This window comes from Pseudorasbora parva, chromosome 15 (assembly GCF_024679245.1).
Source record: "Pseudorasbora parva isolate DD20220531a chromosome 15, ASM2467924v1, whole genome shotgun sequence".
Taxonomy (NCBI): Eukaryota; Metazoa; Chordata; class Actinopteri; order Cypriniformes; family Gobionidae; genus Pseudorasbora; species Pseudorasbora parva.
In genome coordinates, this window is record NC_090186.1 from 38,413,616 (window position 1) to 38,435,617 (window position 22,002).

Here is a 22,002-nt window from a genome sequence, read left to right on the forward strand (position 1 = left end):
ATAAAGCAGTGAAGAACGGATAGGCGGATAAAGTCATTGAATATAAAAAAAAACGAATTAAAGAAACTGTAAAAAAAAAAAAATTAAGACCCATCAAAGTTAATAATGTATTTAATGTCAATATTTTAATACAGTCTTAAAATAATGACACAATCCTCCTTAAAAGAATATTCTCATCAGTGTCACAAATCAACAGGTTAATGATCAACTGAGAGACTAGGAGCCATCCTACTCAATATACAAACAGAACAGCCTAATTTTGCAATTGTGAACATTGAGCCAAGCAACCATGAGAAAATAAATCATGCAATCAAGATTTGAGCTGAAGGGGAAATAGAGGGAATGACGGCAAAATAAGCCAAGAAGGCAAAAATAGTGCAATAAAATAAAAAATGCAGTTTCTAAAAAAATACGCTATTTTTAAAACAAATAATTTTAGCTGGTTTCCTCCATTCAGCAGAGCTAAGCATTCAGGGTTTGTCATTTTAATCTGGTATCAACATCCACTGTTTACAGTTACTATAACTACTGTACTACAGTTGAAACTGTCAGCTGTCGGCTGTGCATGGCTGTCTATGCTTATTGCTTACTTTAATCAGATTGAAGAATTGATCAAGGTAAGTTGTAGTTTTGTTGATGTTAAGTTACACAGAAGTTGCATTATTTGTTTCAGTTTTGTGTTTAGTTGTATTAAGTTGTTGAAGGCATGACATTAAGACTTGTTTGCTTGATTTGTTTGTCCTATAATGATATTTCATAACAACAATCATTTCCCCCCAAAGTTCTAGTCAAACTTGAGGGCAATGTCTGCAGAAATACCCCAAAACCGAACTGTGGTAGAAGCAAGCTCGAGTCCAAAGACAGACCGTTTGAGGACTCAATCTGTCGGCTCTGTTGTCCAGCATCATGAAGAAAACCAGTCGAGCTGCCAGCTGTCTTCAATGAGTGAATCTGACCCCAGTTTTCTATCTAAGTCAGTGAGTCAGGAGACGTTTGAGGAACAGCGGATATCTGAAACGGGCAGAGACTCCTGCCAACCTGCCCAGTATATAATGTCTCAAAGATCCCCCCAAGAGGTTAGTCTCTTTTGGTATTTACATTTTTGTTAATGAGTTTTTAGACATTATGAATGCTGAATGTGGCCTTTAGAATCTCAGTAAATAATGTTCAGGTTGGAATTTGCTGGTGTGTGAGATGAAGCCACGTTTACATAGAAATCTATTGTCTTAATACTACCTTTAGATGGCATTGTTACAGAAATCAATCGGAGAAAAGATGTTCTGATATTAAACGGTCCTGACTTTCGGCAAAAAAGGCAGGTCCAAGGCACTCAGTTAAGTGAAGGATGAGGAAATAATTAAAAAGCCTTTATTTGGTATGGCTTAAATCATTTTAAAATACAAGAGCCAACATGTTTCGACCCAAATTGGTCTTCATCAGGGCAGAGCAACACAATGACTTTCACTCTGTAAAACACTGTGATGACATGTTCTCTACAAACAAACCTTTGAGAATTTTATTTTGTAAAGTTTGTAAAGGTTGTAAAGTTACTTATAATCAGTAGAATGTCTGAAGTGGATCCTCGAAAATAAAGTGTTAACAATTTTTTGTGCCAATTATAGACAGACATTATTTTTATGAAAAGAAAATCATAGGAATTTATTTTTAATTTTTTGTGAATTTGGTCAAAACACTGTGAAATGTAAGCGTAAAGTATGTGGTTACATTTTAAATACATCTTCTTTTTTTACAAATATGTAAATATTTTTTCTGTTGACATTAAAAGGATTAGATTAAAGTCAGCATGAAACAGAAGTAGCGATAGTCTGTTCTTCACTATATGGTCAGGGATGACATTAAATCCTGAACGACTATTTCACCACTGCCGCCCTTGTGATTTTCCTAAGGTTTTACAATTTATAAGTGAAATAAGGTCTGTAATAAACATACTTTGATGATACATAACTTGATGATAACTACGTTTTTGTTAAACTGCACACAAAATGCTTTTATTAAATAACCATAACAGCAGTTAGTGCAAAACTATAATTTGTGTTGTAGAGCTAAACGTCAAAGTATTGTCAAGTTATGTTTACTACAAACCTTATATCACTATTATATTATTATATCTATTGACATACACAGATCAGGCATAACATTATGACCACTGAGAGGAGGAGTGAACTCCACTAATTATATCTTCATCACATCACCTGTTAGTAGGTGGGATAAATTAGGCAACAAGTGAATATTTTGTCCTCTAAGTTGGTGTGTTATAAAAAGGGAAAAATGGGCGATCATAAGGATTTGAGTGAGTTTGACAAGGGCCAAATTTTGATGGCTAGACGACTGGGTCAGAGTATCTCCAAAACTGCAGCTCTTGTGGGGTGTTCCCGGTAGTGGTCAGTATCTATCAAAAGTGCTCCAAGGAAGGAACAGTGGAGAACCGGAGACAGGGCCATGGCTGGCCAAGGCTCATTGATGCACGTGGAGAGAGAAGGCTGGGCTGTTTGGTCTGATCAAACAGACTGTATAGCTCAAATTGCTCAAATGGTTCAGGAATGGTTTAAGGAGCACAACAAATCCTAATTCCCCAGATCACAATCCAATCGAGAATCTGTGGGATTTGCCCCCACCTCGTAACTTACAGGACTTAAAAGATCCACATACCACAGAACACCTTCAGGGGTCGAGTGGAGTCCATGCCTCGATGGGTCAGGGCTGTTTTGACAGCAAAAGTGGGACCAACACAATATTAGGTCATAATGTTATGCCTGATCATTTAATATCTCAGTGAAACGGCTTCTCAAACAATCAAAAATGTAGGGAGGGACTTCATTTTCTCCATGGGAAATGTATTGGATGGTTGGATGTTTGTGGTTTGCTATAAATAAAAAATAGTAATATGCATTCATAAATCAATAAATCCTGTAATTAAATAATTAATAAAAACTGAAAGTGCATATAGGCCTACTTCTCCAACAACATTTAATACTTATTATATATTATATATATATATATATATATATATATATATATATATATATATATATATATATATATATATATATATATATATATATATATATATATATATATATATATATATATATATATATATATATATAATAAGAAATGTGGAATTGATTTTGGATTTGTATTTCTCTGGCTGAACAGAATCCAGGCCAAAATGAGCTTCTCCTTCAGCGTCAGGTGAAGCAGTTGCAGAGGGTTTTACAGGAACAGAACACACTGTTCTCTCTCATCAGTCCAGGTATGACTGCACAAACCCTCATGAATATAACAAAGATTTAAGTTGTTTATGGTGGTTATCAGTTTATTGAGAAAAAAACATATCTTTGTGAAAGTATCTTCATTCATTTCTGAAATGCAGTTTTCAAATGATACTTACAGGAAGATATGCAAATGTATTTTAATCTGTTTTAATTTGCATCACAACCTTTATTGTTCAGCTTTAACCACCAAGCCACCACTAAACTCTATAGCTGTTAAGTTTTTCTTCATTACAAAAGTTTCTCTTCTCTTTCAGGACTGATTTTATCTCCCACATTCTTAGCGCACTGGCAAGCCCAGACACCTCTGAGCACTTCAGAAACTGATCTCCTCAAACCTACTGAGAATTCAGATGCCTTCAAGGAAAGCTCAACCAAACCCTCATATTCTGGCCTGGTTGAGAATGAGTCAGAGGATCTGGCTACTAATAACAGCAATGGTAGGAATCAAGAAGTCCTTTATCTTTATGGTCTTTTTAAAAAATCTATATTTACAAGAGTGTTGTAATACACTTCAGTTTGAGATACTACTATCAATAATCAAAACAATAATAATACATGCAAAAAACAACAACAACAAAAAAAATAGTAAACATCAAATCTTGAACATTTGTTCCTCCTCTGTGCCGGACAGAGAAGTCTCTTGAATCATAACTTTTCAGGAAAAGAGAAACCAGACAACTGTCTGTGACTGCAGATCATGAGTCACATTTACAAATCACTCACAACAGAATGTCCAATATGTGCAAGACACGTAAGATAAACATGAGATTAAGCTGTTAAAAAATTGAACTATGCTTCAGTGTGACTGATGCTACACTGAAGGAAAAAAATTATTGCCTTACATTAAATACAATCAAACTTGGATGTTGAAGTCATTTCAACTCAAATTACATTAAACTGACTTAAAAGTGATTTGAATCTTGTATAACTTATAAAAAAGTTGAAAATTGCTTAACTTATTTTGATAAGTTAAAACAATGTAAAAACATATGTTGCCATAACTTATTGATCATATAATGTTTTTTACATTGTACTTAATTTAAAACTATTTTAAATGGCATATGACAGATTGTTTTGTCATTATCATGCATTCAAAATAACCTCGTTATTTATTGATGAATAGTAAAATAATATGAGGTCATAAGCTGAATGCATAATGAGAATACACTATTAGTGCGTTTAAAATTCACTTGTCACATTTTTTTTTTTTTTAATGAGCTAGTGAATTTAAAATGGTCACAGTGCATTAGCTATACACATTTGCAATATACATTCGTAAAAACCTTAAAACTAAAATCCAGACTTTGACTTTTTTTTTTTCAAAAGAAGAAAAAGTTTTGGATATACTATTCCTCGACTATTCAAAATATATTAAACACAATGCAATTGCAAATAGTTCACGGAAATTGCCTCAACAGTCTTTTCAAAGAATCTTCTTTTTTTCAGCTGGCATTCTTAGTTCATTCGTCTGCAGTGTCATCTGAACTTTCCGGTTGTTCCTTCTCCAGCAGAAAGGGGAGATAATTTGACATGTATAATTTCTTAAATTTGCTGCTGCTCAGGCAGTACAGGATTGGATCCAGCAGACAGTTCAGATAAGAGAGACAGATAAACCCATCGTACACTTTAGCGACTGTATCTTTTTCCTCTTTCAACTTATGGCCACTCTTTAGCTGCACCGCTCGTGTAACGGCATACGGCAAGAAGCAGACCGCAAAGACGAGGACCACTGAAGTGACGAGGAACATCGCTTTCCGGAGCTTATTCTTGTCGCCCACCGACTTCTGTTTGAGTCGTTTTGTAATCCGTATTGAGCAGTACACAAGAACAAAAAAGGGGATCAAAATCTGGGTAAAAAACACAATTTCCCTCAGTATAATGTTAGTTAAGTTTGGCTGGTTATCGTTTCCATTTTGAACATTTTCATTTGGATCATTTTCAAGTTTATCATTTTCATTGCTGTTGCAACTGATAAAACTTTGCAGCATGGCGGGAATAGTCAAAATGGTCAGCAGCACCCAGATAAATATAGAAATCTGAGGCGATTGGTTCAAAATCCTGAGGACTTTCCTCTTCCCGGGATGAACTACGCTAAAATATCGATAAATGGAGATGACCGTCAGGAAGGCGATGCTGGCTCCTCGGTTGAGAAACTGCAGAAAGAGCTGGACTTTGCACACCACCTTGTTTTCACTGCATTGCTGAAAGTTATACGCCTTTACGGGCAAACCAATCAGCAACAAAATGTCAGCCAGGACCAGGTTGAACAGGAAAATGTCAATGGCTTTTGATTTCCAGAACATGAGCTTGAAGATGAAGAGATGAATAACTGAAATGTTCAGCAGGAGACCCAAGATAAACTCCACAGCTACCACAGACGAGTAGAAAATATACAGCGCTCTGTTTTCGTTGATGTTATCCTGACAGCTAATGTCTTCTGTGTCGTTTGAAGGGTCCATATTTTACAGATCCCTGCTCCGAAGCGCTTCCTAATGTGTGTAGATGCCTCACCTTTGGATGTCTGTTCTCCCAAAGCAGAGTCTTTTAAAGCTGCTCCTATTGAAGGCTAAGCACTTCCTCTGCCTGAGCGTTCAAGTCTCGACCTGTTGAGAAGCTAAATGCCTGATGTCACGAACTGCTTTGATGACAGCTCTTTTTTGTGTCTTTTTCAATGACAACGGAAGTTCAAATCTTTTATTGAGCACTCAGTGGTGCATCGATAGAGATCAAGTGTCAGGAAGGTCGACACAATGGACAAAGCAAATGAACAGTTAAAAAAAGTAGTCCGCTAAAGACAGTCAAATCTATTCACAAAGATCATATCTAAGAACTGAGCATATTTAAGGAGGACAATAGTGGGCGTGTTAAATTTACCATACATGTTATAACAAATGTACACACAAAAATGTGATGCCTATTGATCTTGTAAATGCTTATGCTTGTACATTAGGACTATTTAGTGGCTTGTCCAGACAAGCTTGAACAGATATGTGAAATAAAAATAGCTGAGGGGCAAGTATTGGCTTTTATAGCAAAAGGACAGGACCTGTTTTAAAGATTTGCCACACCTCATATGCAGAGCTAGCTCATTTTTGTTCACTTTTTCTAACACTGCACACAATCATTTCTATAAGACTTTATATCTTGCATTATTTTGGAAAGATGAATGGCATTACATTTGTTTATTGAAGTTCAGGTTACCTGACACAAATCAATTGTAATAAGTTCAGTCATAATATGAAATAAATGATATCTCAATTTGCATTGCAGATGTTGCAGCATCAGCAGAGCTCAGATGCTTGTCTCCTATTAAAGAAGAATCTTTAGAATCTGCACAAGAAGACTGTCCTCTTAGCCCTTTCGGATTAAGGCAAGGTCTCCCACCAAACCCAGAGGAAAGGTATTAGATGATGCACAAAATATGTCAATAAAACATTTAGTTTTCAATCTAATTTCTGACTGGATGTGACATTTCTAATTAAAAAAAATCAGAATTGCGTGATAGAAAGTTGTGATTGCGAGTTATAAAGTCAGAATTGCGAGATATAAAGTCAGAATTATAAGATATAAAGTCAGAATTTATATAAACAGATATAAACTCGCATTTCTGAGAGGGGAAAGTCTGATTTGCTACAATGTAAAAAAATATTTCGAAAAAAAGTTACCTGGATGCCTTAAAATTTTGAGTTCATTGAAATTAACATTTTGAGTTAATACAATGAACATTGTTTAGATTCGACAACCTTTATTATTAAAATAATATCAAAAGATTCTGTAAGCATATTGGGTAATTGTGTGTTTTATTTCTGATGACGCAGGGAAACATGCCAAATAGTGCTATTTTCATGATTTATCAAATTATGTGGTTCAGATACAATAATATTTAGAGTTTCTATTTATTAAACAAAGTATCAACTCAAATTTTTTATTTCAATAAACTCAAAATTTTAAGGCAACCAGGTTTTAACTTTTTTAAGTTAAACCAACAAAAAACAAAAAAATTTTTTACAGTGTATATAAATAGTTGCTTTTAAAACAAGTCTCTTATGTATGGAATTGTTTCCGCCAAATAATACAACAAAAAAATGATTTTCAGCTTACAATTCTGACTTTTTTTTCTTGCAGTTGCGACTTTATATAATGCAATTCTAAGATAAAAACAAAAAAGGCCATTGCGACTTTTCATCTCACAACTCTTTGCCACATGTTAAAAAAAAAAAAAAATTAAACAAAACTCTGAGTTGTGAGATTAAAAAGTCGCAATTGCCTTTTTTTGTTTTTTCATTCTGTGGTGGAAATAAGCTTCCATACATAAGGGACTACTTTCAAAAACATGTTTTTTTTTAAAGAACACCTTTTGAACAGTATTTTAATAGAAGAAATTTGCAATATTTATAGTATGCGAGCTGTACAACTTGAAAAGCAATATCATTTAAACACAGGCCTATTCGACCAGGATTGAGAGAAGAGCAAAAAACATTTGAAGAGTTTGTTGAAGAACATCTAAAAACAGACCAGGCTGTTCTCCAATATGAGATTCAGGTATGAGCGCCCTTTAAAAATGAACTCTTCTTCTCTTCTGTGTTCTAAGCATTATCCTCTCTGTTATACAGGCTATTGCACAAATCAGAGGAGCAGAGAAGAGAAATTTCCTTCGTAAAGGAGAAGGAACATCTAGAATTTCAAAGGGTAAGGACTGCTCACAAAGTCTAAAGAGGACGGGCTCTATAAGTCCTCAAATGATGAACATGAAGCTCAGTCAGCAGTCGTTGCGACCCAGTGAAGAGATGCCAAATAGAAGCAGTCCTGCGCTGAAGAGCGAAGGAAACCTCAGTGATCAAAAAGACTCTCTAAAGAGGACCATTGCTCTACAAGAGAATTCTTTTTCATCAAACAACAAAGGGAAAGTGAAAACTTTGACTGATAATATTGCTAACAATGCAGTCGTGAGAAATTATGGTAAAACCAATGGAAGTAAGTCAAGTGGAGCTGCTCTGGCAGAACGCAGGAGTGTTGGCTTTAAAAAAATGAATGACCACATTGTCAAAGTCTATGAGAGAAACTGTCTAACCAAAAACTACCGTCAAAGTGGACATACCAAAGAGACGTCTAAAGAAGTTAATTTAACCGACGAGGTGATGGAGTCACTGGCTCTTAGTGAATCTAACGACAGTGCTAGCAGCGAGGATGGCCCCAGCTCTCAGCCTCAGAGTGTGTTTCCTCATTATCTTTCGAGGCACAAAGTTCAGAGTCTGGATTTGTCGGACGGCGACTACGCTAGTGATGGCCCGAGCGAGACTCGATTCAATGACGAACATCGCACTTCGACTCCTACATCTAGTTCTTCAAGCTTCAGCAGTGATTCAGAACTCATGAGCTTAGAGGGGTCTGTGGCTCACAGCTCCACGAAAATAGAAGAAAGCGGGACCAAAAGTGATTTTAGACCACCTTCTGCTCCTGAAACTCATACAAAGACATTTCCAAAAGTCAAGGTTAATGCAGAAGACCGCACATGTGGCATGGAGCAAGATACACCACATACTTCAATCAGGTTTTATTAAAAAAAAGTTTAAACTTTTACTAAATGTTTTGGTATTTTGACAAGAAATTCTATCCCTGAAACCTAAGTTTGTATCTCTGATTAACATGAATTTGTGATTAATCCTCTGATTAATCCTGAATTTGTCTAGGTCGGAGATGGAAGAGCATGGTTTCAATGGAGAAGATGGCTGTGGACCTTTGTTCAGACTTATGAAAGAACTTAATGAACCTCAGGTAGAAACAGGACATTTTAGACCAGTTTTCTCCTTTTTCACAGCACGTCTCTTTGTCCTTGTAAAGAATCAACACTTTACTTCTTTCACACTATTAAAATAAAAGTTTCATAGAACCATCATGGTGGGTTCCCCAAATAACCTTTTAGTAAATATTTAAAAAGAACCATTTTTTCTGTAAAGATCTTTTTACACTATAAAGAACAATTCATGCTGTGTTAAGGTTTTATAGATGTTGGAGGTTTTTTGTGAAACCACTGATGCAAAACAAGAACGTTTATTTTTAAAAGTGCACTGTTTGTACGGTTTTAATGTCTATGTATGTATCCAGAAAGCACTTGATATCATGTTTAAATCACTTTGCATTTACTGTAGGATCTGAGACAGCAGGTCTCATCTCTGAAGCAGCGGTTGATGGAGAGAGAGTCTCACTGGTCACAGGCCCACAGTCTCCTCCAGAACCGTGTGGAAGCCCTCACCCGAGAGAACCAGGAGCTTCACAGCAGGCTCAATGTGAACAAGAGATCACAGCAGAGCGCTGGCTCCTCTGCTCCTCAGGTTGGATCATACAGCACAGTGAGAGTAAATTCAAACCGCATTCAATGATGAGCCCCTGGTTAAATATTTAGATTTTTTATCACAGAAAATATAAACACATCAAACACATAAATTAGATAAGACATTCCCTCGGTTTCAGCCTATAGTCATAGACTAAAATGTATATTTGAGCTGTTTTAACTGAAAACAACTTGCACTGGCAGATCTTTAGATATGTCATATCCATTGTTTTGTCTCAAGATGCACTAAAGTAATGGGTTTTTTGTTTTGTTTTCTGAGGTACATACAAACTTCTTAAATGTTCTAACTATAAGGCCTAATCCTGGCCTAGTCTACTGTAAGTCCTGTCTGTGAAACTGGCCCATTTAGTTTTGCCGTTACACTTTATTTTACAGTGTTTGTACTAAGAAAGTTCTGTTTAATATAAGGTAACATGGGTTAAGGTTATGTTTAGAGATGGGTTCAGGGTTAGTACCTAGTTATTACCTAGTTATTATAGTTACTATAAGTACATATTTACATGGGGAACAGGACCGTAAAATAAAGTGCTACCAGTTTTGTTTTAAGTTAAATTTAGCTGCATTAAAAGAGGTTCAGAATTTCCCGAAATTCTAAACTTCTCTGTTCGAACTGTTTATTTTTATTTATTAAAATACAATTTAAATACTCTCATTGTTTTGTCTTATTCGTGCTTTTCTCAAAGTATATTTCTTATTTTAAGAATGTTTAGGAACGCAGGGCAAAATGAAAATGATATTTTTGAATATATGTGTTACACTATGTTTTGACACTTTGGACATTTTACTAACAACTATATGTCAACTAACTCTCATTGGTGTATTAGTAGACTGTCAGGTTAGGTTAGGTTTAGGTTTAGTAGAATATGTAGTTGCAAATTTATTTTTGTCAGTAGAATGTCTGTTGGGGGACAATTACAATTAGCGTGTTTGCAGATAAGCAGACATCTAATCCTCTAATGACTGCTAGTTGACAATACTAGCAACATACAAAGTTATTTATAGTTAGAAGAATGTCTAAGTGTTGAAATAGTGTTACTGAACAGTGAACATACAGACTCTGAAAAAACTATTTTGATATTTAAAATGCATTATCTCATATGCCTAAATATTTAAACATGGAGGGCAATACTTCTCTGTAGGTTATGATCTGTTTATATATGCCTCAATGAATATAACATATGTTGTGCTTCAGTTTGAGAAAACCCGAGAGGAACCACAGAAGACCCCTCGTGTTAGGAGCGCAACTCCAGCCTTTAACAAACCCACCAGCCATAGGACGCCACAGAGCGATGTTAGTATGCTAACATTATTCATGTGCATTATCAAACAAGAACTGGTCTTGATATTAATTATTAATTATTAAAATGTCCTTGTATATATGTATATATATAAATCTTTTATATATATATATATATATATATATATATATATATATATATATATATATATATATATATATATATATATATATATATATATATATATATATATATATATATATATATATATATATAAAGACATAAAGATATAAAAGATAAAACATATTTATATATAACATATTTATATATATATTTTATATATAAAGATAAATATTTCCTTTTGTTTTATATTTTGTAATTTGCTAGGTAAGGAAGCAAACAACTAGTCCAGCTAAACTCAATTCCTACAAACCTGTTGAGGTGTGTAATATGTTCTCAAGTGCCCGTTAAGCTCTTCAGAAATAATTCATGGTGACCCAGTGTCAGATAATTGACTCGGCTCTTTATAATTAATTCATGCTTATGCAATGACATCTACACATCTCCATTTCATACAGTGTAAGTGTTAAATCCTGATTTTATTTTTTAATTGTTTGCTTTGTTCATAGTTTATGAACACAAAGAGTTATTCATTGTGAACGGCACACAGAGAATAAATGCAGCATAAATTTAACGTAATATATATATTAAATAACTGTGCATGCATTGAAAAAAATGTACACATTTTAAGTAAATTTTACTGCTAAAACTAACATGTTATCAAGTAAAATCTACTTGCTTTGAACTTAAAATTCATAAAGAAATTAAGTAAGTATTAATTATATTTAATTTCACATATAGAATTAAGAAAAATCTACTCAACTAAGTTAAATAAAATTAACTTCTTACTCAAATAATATAACAATAAATTAAATCATGCTTTTAAAGTGTATGCTTTACTTTGAAACATCTAAGTAAATAATGCAATAGATATTGTGTATCTACATAATCTAAGCTTCGCAGACTCTGCCCAAACAGAGGCTTCAATACTTGGTACACAATACACAATGACGGTGACATTCGAGAGATCATTTTTGAGTATGAATGTGTCGTTTTGAGTAGAAAATGAACTCCAGACCTCACAAAATGCAAGTTACTAAATCTAACAACAAAAGTCATGATAAAACAGTGTAAATGCAGCTGGAAAACAGCCTAAAATCAACCGTATTCATTATTTAAGCCCCAGTGCATAATGGGAACACTAGTATCAGAAAAGTTGAGTAGGTTCTACTTAATTATATATCGTTGATGTTTACGCTTTAATATCTGCATGCTTGAATTGAGTATACTAATAAGAGTTTTTTATATATTATTATTATTATTCTTGCCTGAACTAACATTTTCATGTAGAAATTGCATTCGTTTTTTTCTGTAGTATTTACTTTACCAGTCATTTGTATCAGCGTTTTATTGTGAAATGCATGCATACGCATACAGATCCTATGCTACAAAAAAGCATATGATTTTTAGATCTTTAGATTTATGCAAATGAATAAATAAATTTCCTTTTCTTGATATTTTAATGGGTAACAGAACAAAAATACTGGTATCTAGAGTAGTGTTGATATTGAAAGCATGTGATTTCTTGTTCTTTATTGGACAGGTGAATGGACGCTCTTTTACCAAAGCTAATAGGATAGCAGAATGCACAGCCGACTCTTTGAGTATGTTCGCTTGTGCTTCATCTCTTATGAACTAAAATACAAGCTGTCATCACGAATCAAATGTACTGTGTTCAACTTGCTATATCTTGTGTTTTTTTAAAGGAAAGAATTCTGCACTTTCCACTGACAGTCCACAAAATAATGACATGATTGCACAAGACGGAAAGGTATTTACTTTTCTCTTAAAGACACAGTTCACCCGATGCAGTCAGTCAACATCTCTCAGAATTAGAGCATGAATTAATGACATATCACTCATCGTGACCCAGTTTCTATTATGAAATGTACAATGCATCATAGTATCATAAAGACAATTTTGCTCACAGGGAAGTTTGTTTAATCATCATGCTGATTGCGATGATGTACAAATGGCACCCCAGGTCAGAGAAGACAAAGTACGGGAAGAAACTCACTATCCAGATGGAAGGGTAAAGAAGGTGTTTTGCAGTTAGATATTTGAATTTCACACATCTTCCAGTCCTTTTTCATAATGTTCTACTTTCTCTTAGGTAGAACGTCTTTTTTTGAACGGATGTCGCGTGATCACATTCCGCAATGGAACAAAGAAAGAGATCGGTGTCGACAAGTCGGTCACGGTTACCTTCTTCAATGGCGATGTTAAACGCACGCTGGCTGACGGGACTGTGGTGTGTATCATGAGTGCCTAATGCCTGCTACAGGCAATTCTATAAGATCATTACAAATCACACATGGATCTTTAACTTGGGTACAACATGTATGTAGACTGTACGATGATGTCACCTATTGACGCGTACAGGCTATGACGCAAGCCTAAGCCAAGTGGTAAACAAATAAAGCAAGATGAATCGCAATAATGGTTTTTATGTGAGCTGGAAAAAAGAGCAGGAAGTGAAAGAGGAGAATATGGACATGGTCATGACTAGGGGAAAAAGATCCACTGCTGGGCATGGCAATTTTTTAAATGGAGCTTGAAAATGTAAGTTTTAGCGTCACCTCATGTTGCTCAATACACCGTCTCATGGTGCATTTCTATTGTTAGTCAGTAGCGTAGGCCTAGCAGCAAACCGTGAGATGATCATGCTAAATTTCTGACACTGTCAAAAAATTATTGCAGACTATCTTTGGTCGCAAGATCGTGACAACTGTCGTTTTTAAAGCTTTTGAAGTTTAGGAGCCATGACCACAGAAATCGGCTGATCATTTTTAATCTGGCACAGCCCAAAATCATGCAATGTGTATGAGAGAATACGGATGTCTTGTCAGGTCTGTTCCCACAGTTACTGCTACTGTATTGCAACATTTCAACATTTTCTGATCATCCCCCAGAACATTTACATGTCCCTACAGGCTCAAGCGTTTGGTTTTTTGTGTCCCGTAATTCACCACGCCTTTTGTCTGTGTTCGTGCACTTATCTTCCAGATAAGTCTTCAGATCAGGGTTTTTTACAGTTTTCAAAAGTTCACTTGTTTTTATCTTTATTTTATTATGTATTTTGGTTTCCAGTTTTAGTATGGTTTCTATTAGCTTTAATGCTGATTAAATAGTTTTAATTTCATTTGTATTTTTGTATTACTTTTAGTATATATTTGTTTTAATTGTTTTACCAAAGCACCGCAAATTACGAAAGCAGTTTAACTTTTTGTTCAGGCTTCACATCCACTACATCAGGTGCTTTTTTTGTTTTGTTCATTTTTCAAATGATTGTTTGGTTTTTCCATTTATTAAACAGCTTTAAATCTCTTTCTGTTTAGATGTACTACTATTGTGATGCTCAAACAACACACTCAACCTATCCATCTGGTTTAGAGGTTGTACAGTTTTCAAACAACCAAAGAGGTTTGGAAAATAACATGCAAAAGATGCTCTTTTGTTGCCATACACTGTAAAAAAAGGATTTTTCAAAGTTGTTGTAAATAAATACTTTAGAAGTATATTTTACAATAAATTACTATTTCAGTCTTTCTATTCACACTACACATACAAACTCTGACCAATGGCAACAGACACTGTTTTTTTTGTTTTTTATCCAATCAGTGTGTTAAGCCTATCAGTGTCTGTTGCCATTGGTCAGCCCTTTTTAATGTTTCAATGTTCAATCAGCTTTTTTCGGGTCTTGAAATGTCTGTTTTTTTGTTGTTGTTTTTTTGTAAAATTTACTAGTTTCTGAGCTAAAAGTATTTAAACATTTCTGTTTAATTTTACTGTGAATTTGAAGTGTCTGTTTAAATGCTACATTTCCCTAGAAAAACATCATCCTGATGGCACAAAGGAAATATCCTTCCCGGATGGCACTGTCAAGATTCTCCACTCTGATGGTCGAGAGGAAAGCATATTTCCGGATGGAACTATTGTCAAGATATCACAGTAAGATTAATGTCTGCCTTTCCTGTTAATTTGTTTATTTTCTTCTTTTTTATTTAATCCCTTATACACACTGCTTTCACAGACATGGTGAAAAGATGGTGGAGTTTACGAATGGGCAGAGAGAGATCCATACTTCACAGTACAAGCGGAGGATGTACCCGGATGGAACCGTTAAAACTGTCTATACGAATGGGAGGCAAGAGACGAAGTTCTCATCTGGGAAAGTTCACATTAAGAACAATAAACTAAAAGTGAACTTCTAAAGAACATGTTCATCTTATTTATTTTTTGTTTTTATATGAATCATCTAAACTCTTTAAACTAAACATCAATAAACTGTAAGTGACAATCGGATGAACTAAGCTTGCCTATTTTTACATGTGCTGTCAGCAGGAGTCTTGTGTCGCTAAGAGTTCCTCTCAGCATGAACGCATCTGATACTGTATTCAGGTGAAGACTTGTGACCCTCTGACCTCCTCATGACATTGTACCACATTGCAACACTCTGGTTTCAGTACAGGAACATTCCTAAAATAGTAAGGGAGAGCTGAGATAAATATCTTTTATAAGCCTTACATTTGAGGATGTGTTTTGTGTCTGAATGTTTTTGTATTGTCTAGTTGTAGCATTTATATACATAAAATATACACAACTTTTCAAATTATTAAAAAAAAAAAAAAAGTAAATAGAACAGTTATATGAAAATGTAATAATATTTCATAATATTGGTGTTTTACTGTATTTTTGCACCAACTAAATGCAGCCTTGGTAAGCATGAGAGAAAGTGAGTTAAAGGTGCTGTATGTAAGTTTTTGACTGTACTAAAGCATAGAAATATCCAAAAATAGCAAATATGTTTGCTGAAAAACAATGCTACAGCCAGTTACTTTAATTTGAAGTGGCATGCCACCAATTTATCCAATAGTATTTCGACACCACAGGCTGCCAGTTGGAGAAAAACACAACGTATTGCTACCATGGATGCCAGCGAACAAACTGGGTCAGAGATCGCAAATTCTACCTGACCTAAAAAGCCTCAGCACCTATTTAAAAATCTCTATATGAATTAAAGCATATTAAAATGTGATATCAACTCACCATAAATCAATAAAGCAACTTACAAGGCACTATTTTAATGATCTGAGCACATGGTCTGAAGCGCACAAGTGGACTTAGGGCATGTCCAAATCCACTTTTGCTAGTTTAATGATGGAAAAAAATGGTCTGCACGCCAGGCGCATGGTCCAAAAGGGTTGTATATAGTCTCTAAATGATTCATGAGTGTTTTTTGGGGCGTAACGTGCAATAGACCAATCAGAGTCTTATCTTACATTCCCTTTAAATGCCAGGTTCGCTTGCGCCATGATGGATTCGCTATTTACATGGTGGAATTTGCAAATGCGGAAAGACTGAATGCTTCTCCAGGGAGGAATCCTTTTATTTGTAATACTTAAAAATGTTTGTGTGCGTCTCCCTGTGTGTGTAACAAGCAGAATGTATGTGCATTGCCTATGATGGACGCATATTACTAACGCTCCCTTTAAATAACACACAAATGCTACAATGTTGACTTTAGACCAGGTTTTTGTTGGTCAATGGCCCAGTCGTTTTCAGCTGCCTCAAAATATGAGGCAACAATGACCCTGAACACACCTCATTTTCAGATCAGCATGCCAACAGATGGATGAGAGTGCATTTGCTATATTTTATAAACGTGGAGCTGGACGGGAAAATAATGAAGACATCAAGCTGAAACTAGCAAAAAAACACTTTATTTCGCATTATGCTTGATGTATGATAGGGCCCAGAATGTCTAAGTCTATAGCTTTCCTTTGTCAATTGCGCTCGTTCTGGTTGAGCGTATTCAGACTGGCAACCTGCATGTCAAGTCGGAGGAGAAGGGGGCGGAGCAAACAATATTTTGAATTTGGACTACAGTACTCATTTCAACCACTAGCTGTCAGTCCTACATACTGCATCTTTAAATTGTCATGGGTAACAATTTCTAGCATGCCAAAGATGTTCAAGGCAACAACAAAAAAATCTGACTAAATTAGTGAAAAGCAATATTTATTTGTGCAAGTACGATATATTTGCTCTCCCCAATTCCCTCCTCTAGATTACAAATTGTACAAAAAAATAATAATTCCTGTTTAAACAATTTTACTTGGTTTCTGAATCTGAGGAGTAGCATTCGCTGAGAAGAGGTGGATCTTTTGGCCCCCAAAGCAGAAACTCAAATGTGTCCCTGACAGGAATGCATCTCTGACTGCTGTCCGCCTTTGTCCTATTTTTTCCGTTAAAGGAAGATGTAAGTCTGTTAGTGAGTTTACGGACCTCATTCACAACAGCCTTAACATCCACTTGGTCCTGAGAGGCTTTCCACGTAGCCTCACTAAAGGGAAAGGTCAGTATGAAATCTCCAACACGACAAGGAGGGACGTCTCTGTCCTGAGTCCTGCGGTTCCATGGGACGGTTGGGGACATGAGTTTATGTATTTGAAGAGAAGGTAATTTGCATAGGGAAGATGGTGTGTTTTTGTGTGATTGACTCGTACTGTTAAGCATTTTGAATTCAGATTCCACCTTACCTTTCATTTCTTCCAACATGTAAGGAGCATTTTCATGTCCTCTGGACGTTGAATGTTTTGAATTTGGGTGAACAGGGCAAGAAGCATACCTGGTGTTATTTCTAGTGCAGTCATTTACACAACACAACACAGTGTGTTGAGAACTTGAAGAGGTTGAGATAGACTGGTTCCTGCTTCTCTTGCCTGATGGATTAGCATGCAAAGTTTTGGGCAGCAAGAACTCTTGAGGGATTTTTGGCTGTAAATACCGGCTACCTGATCTCGAGTATCTCTTTCGGAGGTATCCCTTCTGTCTGAAACCATCAGTCATCCTGTAATTCATCAGGTCGATTATATCATTGATCAGCCCTTTCTTGACAGCTACATCAGCAGGGCAGTCTAATGAAAGTGCCGGACTGTGGTTGACCTCGAGAAGCCACGGTTTGAAGCTGGCATCGATGAGGATGTCAAACCCCAACAGTTCCAGACAGTTGGGGCTGGAAGGAATGCAAGGAACAGCTGTGAGCAGAGACAGTGTGACGATATTGGTGATCCTGTGCCAAAGGAGATGTTCGTTTATATCTTGTTTGTGAAGAAAGCAGCGGAATTTGCTCATGGTCCACTTGCATCCTCGGCCAACGCGCTCTTTGTCCTTGGCGTAACACAATCCGAACTTATTGATGCTGGTGTTTGTCAGGTGAGAGTACAGGTTGTCTAAAGAAGCAAGGGTGTACTTTTCTGTGGCAAAACGTACTAGGCCTTCCTGGTGCATGTAAATCACAAGAGGACAGAAGCTCTTTACGCAAACGTAAATGCGCAGATCAAACTTGTAGCCTGAAATGAGAAGAGGGTCGCTGATGTATCTCTGTATGATTACAGAAGAGTCGTAGACCAAATCCTTGATATCTTTAAACAGAAATATACCTCTTCCTCTCGACAGGCCGACTGGCTTACAAATCCAGTAGCAAGGCTTCCCTCCGTCAGTACAGCGATTCTTAGTATACACCGCTAAAAACTTTGTGTAATCGTTTGGCAATATGAAAGCAGCAGGACTGAAGTCATACAGGGCTGCACCGAAAGCACTCCTCATTCTTCTCATATAACGTGCTAGATAGTCCTTGCGTGTAATACAGGTAATTTTGGGATGGTGGTTTAGTCTCTGCCAGGGTAGGATGTTTTTGTAGTCTGAGTTTCGGAAGCCAGAGGATCTCCAGTAGAGGTTCCAGTCTCCTTCCTCCTGCTCCTCTTCATCATACTCCTCCCATCCACGCTCCAGCAGCACCTCACGTACCGCCTGTGGAGCTCCTCCATGCAGTCGGAACACCAGGGGAGCAAAACCACATTCCTTTTCAGCCATAGAGAAGATCCCAGTACCTCCAACAATTCTCTGAATTCTGGGATTAAGTGGGAATCACAATTAATTGGATAGTAATTTGAAACAGTAATGTAAACAGCCTATTATGTGACTCTAACAAATGCAGGGCATTATACTGTGTGTATGTGTTTATTTGATCCAAAATACAGCAAAAACAGTTATATTGTGAAATATTTTTACAATTTAAAACCATTTTAAAATTTAAATATGTTTTAAAATGCTAATTATTCCTGTGTTGGCAAGGCTAAATTTTCAGTATTATTCCAATAGAAATATGTACCTTTTGTAACATTATAAATGTCTTTACTGTCACTTTTGATCAATTTAATACATCCTTGATGATAAAAATGAATTTCTTCAAATTCTTACTGTCTGCAAACTTTTTAAAGGTAGTGTAATGTTACAAAAGCTTTCTATTTCAGATAAATGCTGTTCTTTTGAACTTTATATTCATCAAATAATTTTGATTTATAAGACATTTTTTGGTCCCCATGAGGAAACAAGTCTATAAATTCTAGATTATAAATTTATAAATTCTAGAAACAAGTCTAAGTTTTCTGTGATGGGTTAAAGTAAATAGATAGAATATACAGTTTGTACAGTATAAAAATCATATCTATGGAATGCCAATGCCCCATAAATCATGAAAAAACAACGCGCGTGCGTATGCGCGCCTGCTCCTGAGTAATAGTCATTTTTATGATGGAGGCTTAATGTATTTATGGTAGTCAGGATAATACAGTACGTGACACACTTAATAGAAATGCGACTGATTAAAACTTGAATGTTATTGTGCACGTAAGTTAGCCTACAGTTAAAGTCATAGTAGCCTACTCCCAAACTAAAAACAAACCGTTTTTTTTTTTTTTTTTTATTCTGCCCGGTGTCAAAATGAACAAAGCAATGCCATCATCTTTTTTCTTTTCTTTTTTAACCTCTATTCATATAATTTACCGCAGTTTTAGTTTACACCGTTTGTAGAGTATATAAATCTTACCTGACCGAGCTTTGCTGCCTGGGAGATCCTCTACAGAGCTCCTGTCAGACAGGTTGTGGCTCCTTTTGTGTCCTCTGCTCTGGTCATCTTTCGTTGCTAGGAAACCTTTGAATAAAAGCGCGCCATGTGAGCTTCTGACAACAGTGTTATGTTGCGCGGTCAGACCAGGTGACGTCACCACGCGTGAATCAGCGATATCAACATATTTTCCAAACGAAAAAAACATATTGCATATTATTTATCCGCCAAGAAAGGTATCTCGGGAAGGTCTAAATTGAATATCGTTTAGCTACACTTACTTGGGAAATGTTTAAATATTAGTGTATTTTGTACTATTGTATTGCTGTAGTAGGCAATACAAAAAGATTAAAATGTTATCATGTAGGCCGAAATAAAATGGGCAGGGCAACCATATTTGACATATTTTATAAGTGAAGTCGTAGGCCTATATGCCACGTAGGCCTAATGGCATTACAATTTAGGTAAAATGATGAACAATGTTTGTATGTGTGTGTGTGTGTGTGTGTGTATATATATATATATATATATATATATATATATATATATATATATATATATATATATATATATATATATATATATATATATATATATATATATATATATATATATATATTATGTAATTGTATGTTAATAATATTGTATGTAATTAATATTGCCTCTGTATGTTCATTGTTAAAAAGATTGCTATATATATATATATATATATATATATATATATATATATATATATATATATATATATATATATATATTGCAATCTTTTTAACAATGAACATAGAGATACAGAGGCGATATTAATTACATACAATCTAATAATATGATGAACAAATATAATTTTTAAAAATGAAAAGAAAATAAAGCAATAAATCTGCATGTCATATAAAGAGTTACACTTTTTTTTTTTTTTAAAGAATAGATTTACGGTTTTTATATAATGTACAGTTTCCCCCCGCTCTGTTTAAATTTTGATGAATGATCTTCCTGACCATAACGTTATTGATATGTTATTCATGATGTTATTGAGAAATCACTGCCACCTACTGGAGATCAAAAGAAAGAGGACCGAGGGAGTTTATTTTCAGTGAGAATGCTGCCATCTGCTGGTTGAAACAACTGCAGCTGCAGTCATGCGTTGATCTGTAATATTATAGGCTACATATAGCCTACGGTAGACTACATTAGTGTGCAGGCCAGGCTATATAGAATAAACCATAGCATTAGTTTATATTTACCATAAGGGAGAAAGCACAACTGAATACAGTGAGTTACACTACAGCCGTAGTGATAATCCAGCTGTTTGTATTATATTGGAGAGATGAGTTAACACCTGTAATGTGTAAATCAAATTGGAAGTAGAATGCCATGTAAAATACTCACTGCTTAAGGGACACAAAAGAAGATATTTTAAAGAATTAAAGAGTTGTCTGCAGCCATTGACGTGAAAAATAGCCTACTATGGAAGTCGATGGGTGCCATCAACTGTCTGGTTTCCAACATTCTTTAAAATATCTTCTTTTGTGTTCAACAGAAGAAAGAAACTCATACTGACAAACAACTTGAGGGGGAGTAAACGATGACAAAGTTTGAATTTGGGGGTGAACTATCCCTTTAATGAAAAGGAGAATAGATAATCATTTCATTGCGATATCAGTGACCTTAGTTTAAGATTAAATGATTGTTTAGGGTTTGTTTTTATTTTAAGAATTATTTTAACATTTCTAAAACAAAAATTTTTTATCTCCAGGCTTAATCCCTGATTTTTTTATATATATTTAATGTGGACATAGAATTGTTTTTATATTATTTGGCATCCAATACCAGATACCAGATAAGATTAACTTTTTTTATGAACTGCCATAAAATATTTCTTGTAAACTGTGAATGTCTTCATATTTATCATCATCCAGAGATCTCACCTGGGTTATTGCTTTTAAGTAACCCATATGTGAATATAATTCAGTGTAAACATTATTTGATTTTGATTCATTGTTACATTGTTTCACTTCTCATTTTCAGCATTTTGCCTTTATTAACAGTAATAGCCATTGCTATGATGCATACAAGCGTTTGAAAGCTTCC

The 22,002-nt window shown here is 35.2% G+C and overlaps 3 protein-coding genes across 4 annotated transcripts; 1 reads left to right on the top strand and 2 right to left on the bottom strand.

The window, feature by feature from the left end:
- Positions 1-305: 305 nt before the first annotated feature.
- Positions 306-15,315, top strand: si:ch211-140l13.3 (uncharacterized). 2 transcript variants are annotated; one of them, XM_067418693.1, is made up of 18 exons: positions 306-617; positions 783-1,076; positions 3,178-3,274; positions 3,551-3,733; positions 6,567-6,696; positions 7,739-7,838; positions 7,910-8,847; positions 8,987-9,071; positions 9,446-9,646; positions 10,841-10,939; positions 11,274-11,327; positions 12,550-12,610; positions 12,713-12,777; positions 12,937-13,047; positions 13,120-13,257; positions 14,345-14,429; positions 14,837-14,957; positions 15,040-15,315. In XM_067418693.1, the coding sequence occupies exons 2-18, from the start codon at positions 804-806 to the stop codon at positions 15,218-15,220; spliced, it is 2,922 nt and encodes a 973-aa protein (XP_067274794.1). In that variant the 5' UTR covers positions 306-617; positions 783-803; the 3' UTR covers positions 15,221-15,315. The 2 variants fall into 2 exon arrangements, with proteins under 2 accessions (XP_067274794.1, XP_067274795.1); XM_067418694.1 differs by having other exon boundaries at positions 9,446-9,628.
- On the bottom strand, positions 3,880-5,964 carry gpr31 (G protein-coupled receptor 31). Its single transcript, XM_067418692.1, has one exon. The coding sequence runs from the start codon at positions 5,753-5,755 to the stop codon at positions 4,757-4,759; it is 999 nt and encodes a 332-aa protein (XP_067274793.1). The 5' UTR covers positions 5,756-5,964; the 3' UTR covers positions 3,880-4,756.
- Positions 15,316-17,022: 1,707 nt separating the features above from the next.
- On the bottom strand, positions 17,023-19,983 carry ttll2 (tubulin tyrosine ligase-like family, member 2). Its single transcript, XM_067418695.1, has 2 exons — positions 19,900-19,983; positions 17,023-18,921 (listed from the first exon to the last, which is right to left on the bottom strand). Exon 2 carries the CDS (start codon positions 18,882-18,884, stop codon positions 17,121-17,123), a length of 1,764 nt encoding a protein of 587 aa, XP_067274796.1. The 5' UTR covers positions 18,885-18,921; positions 19,900-19,983; the 3' UTR covers positions 17,023-17,120.
- Positions 19,984-22,002: the final 2,019 nt, after the last annotated feature.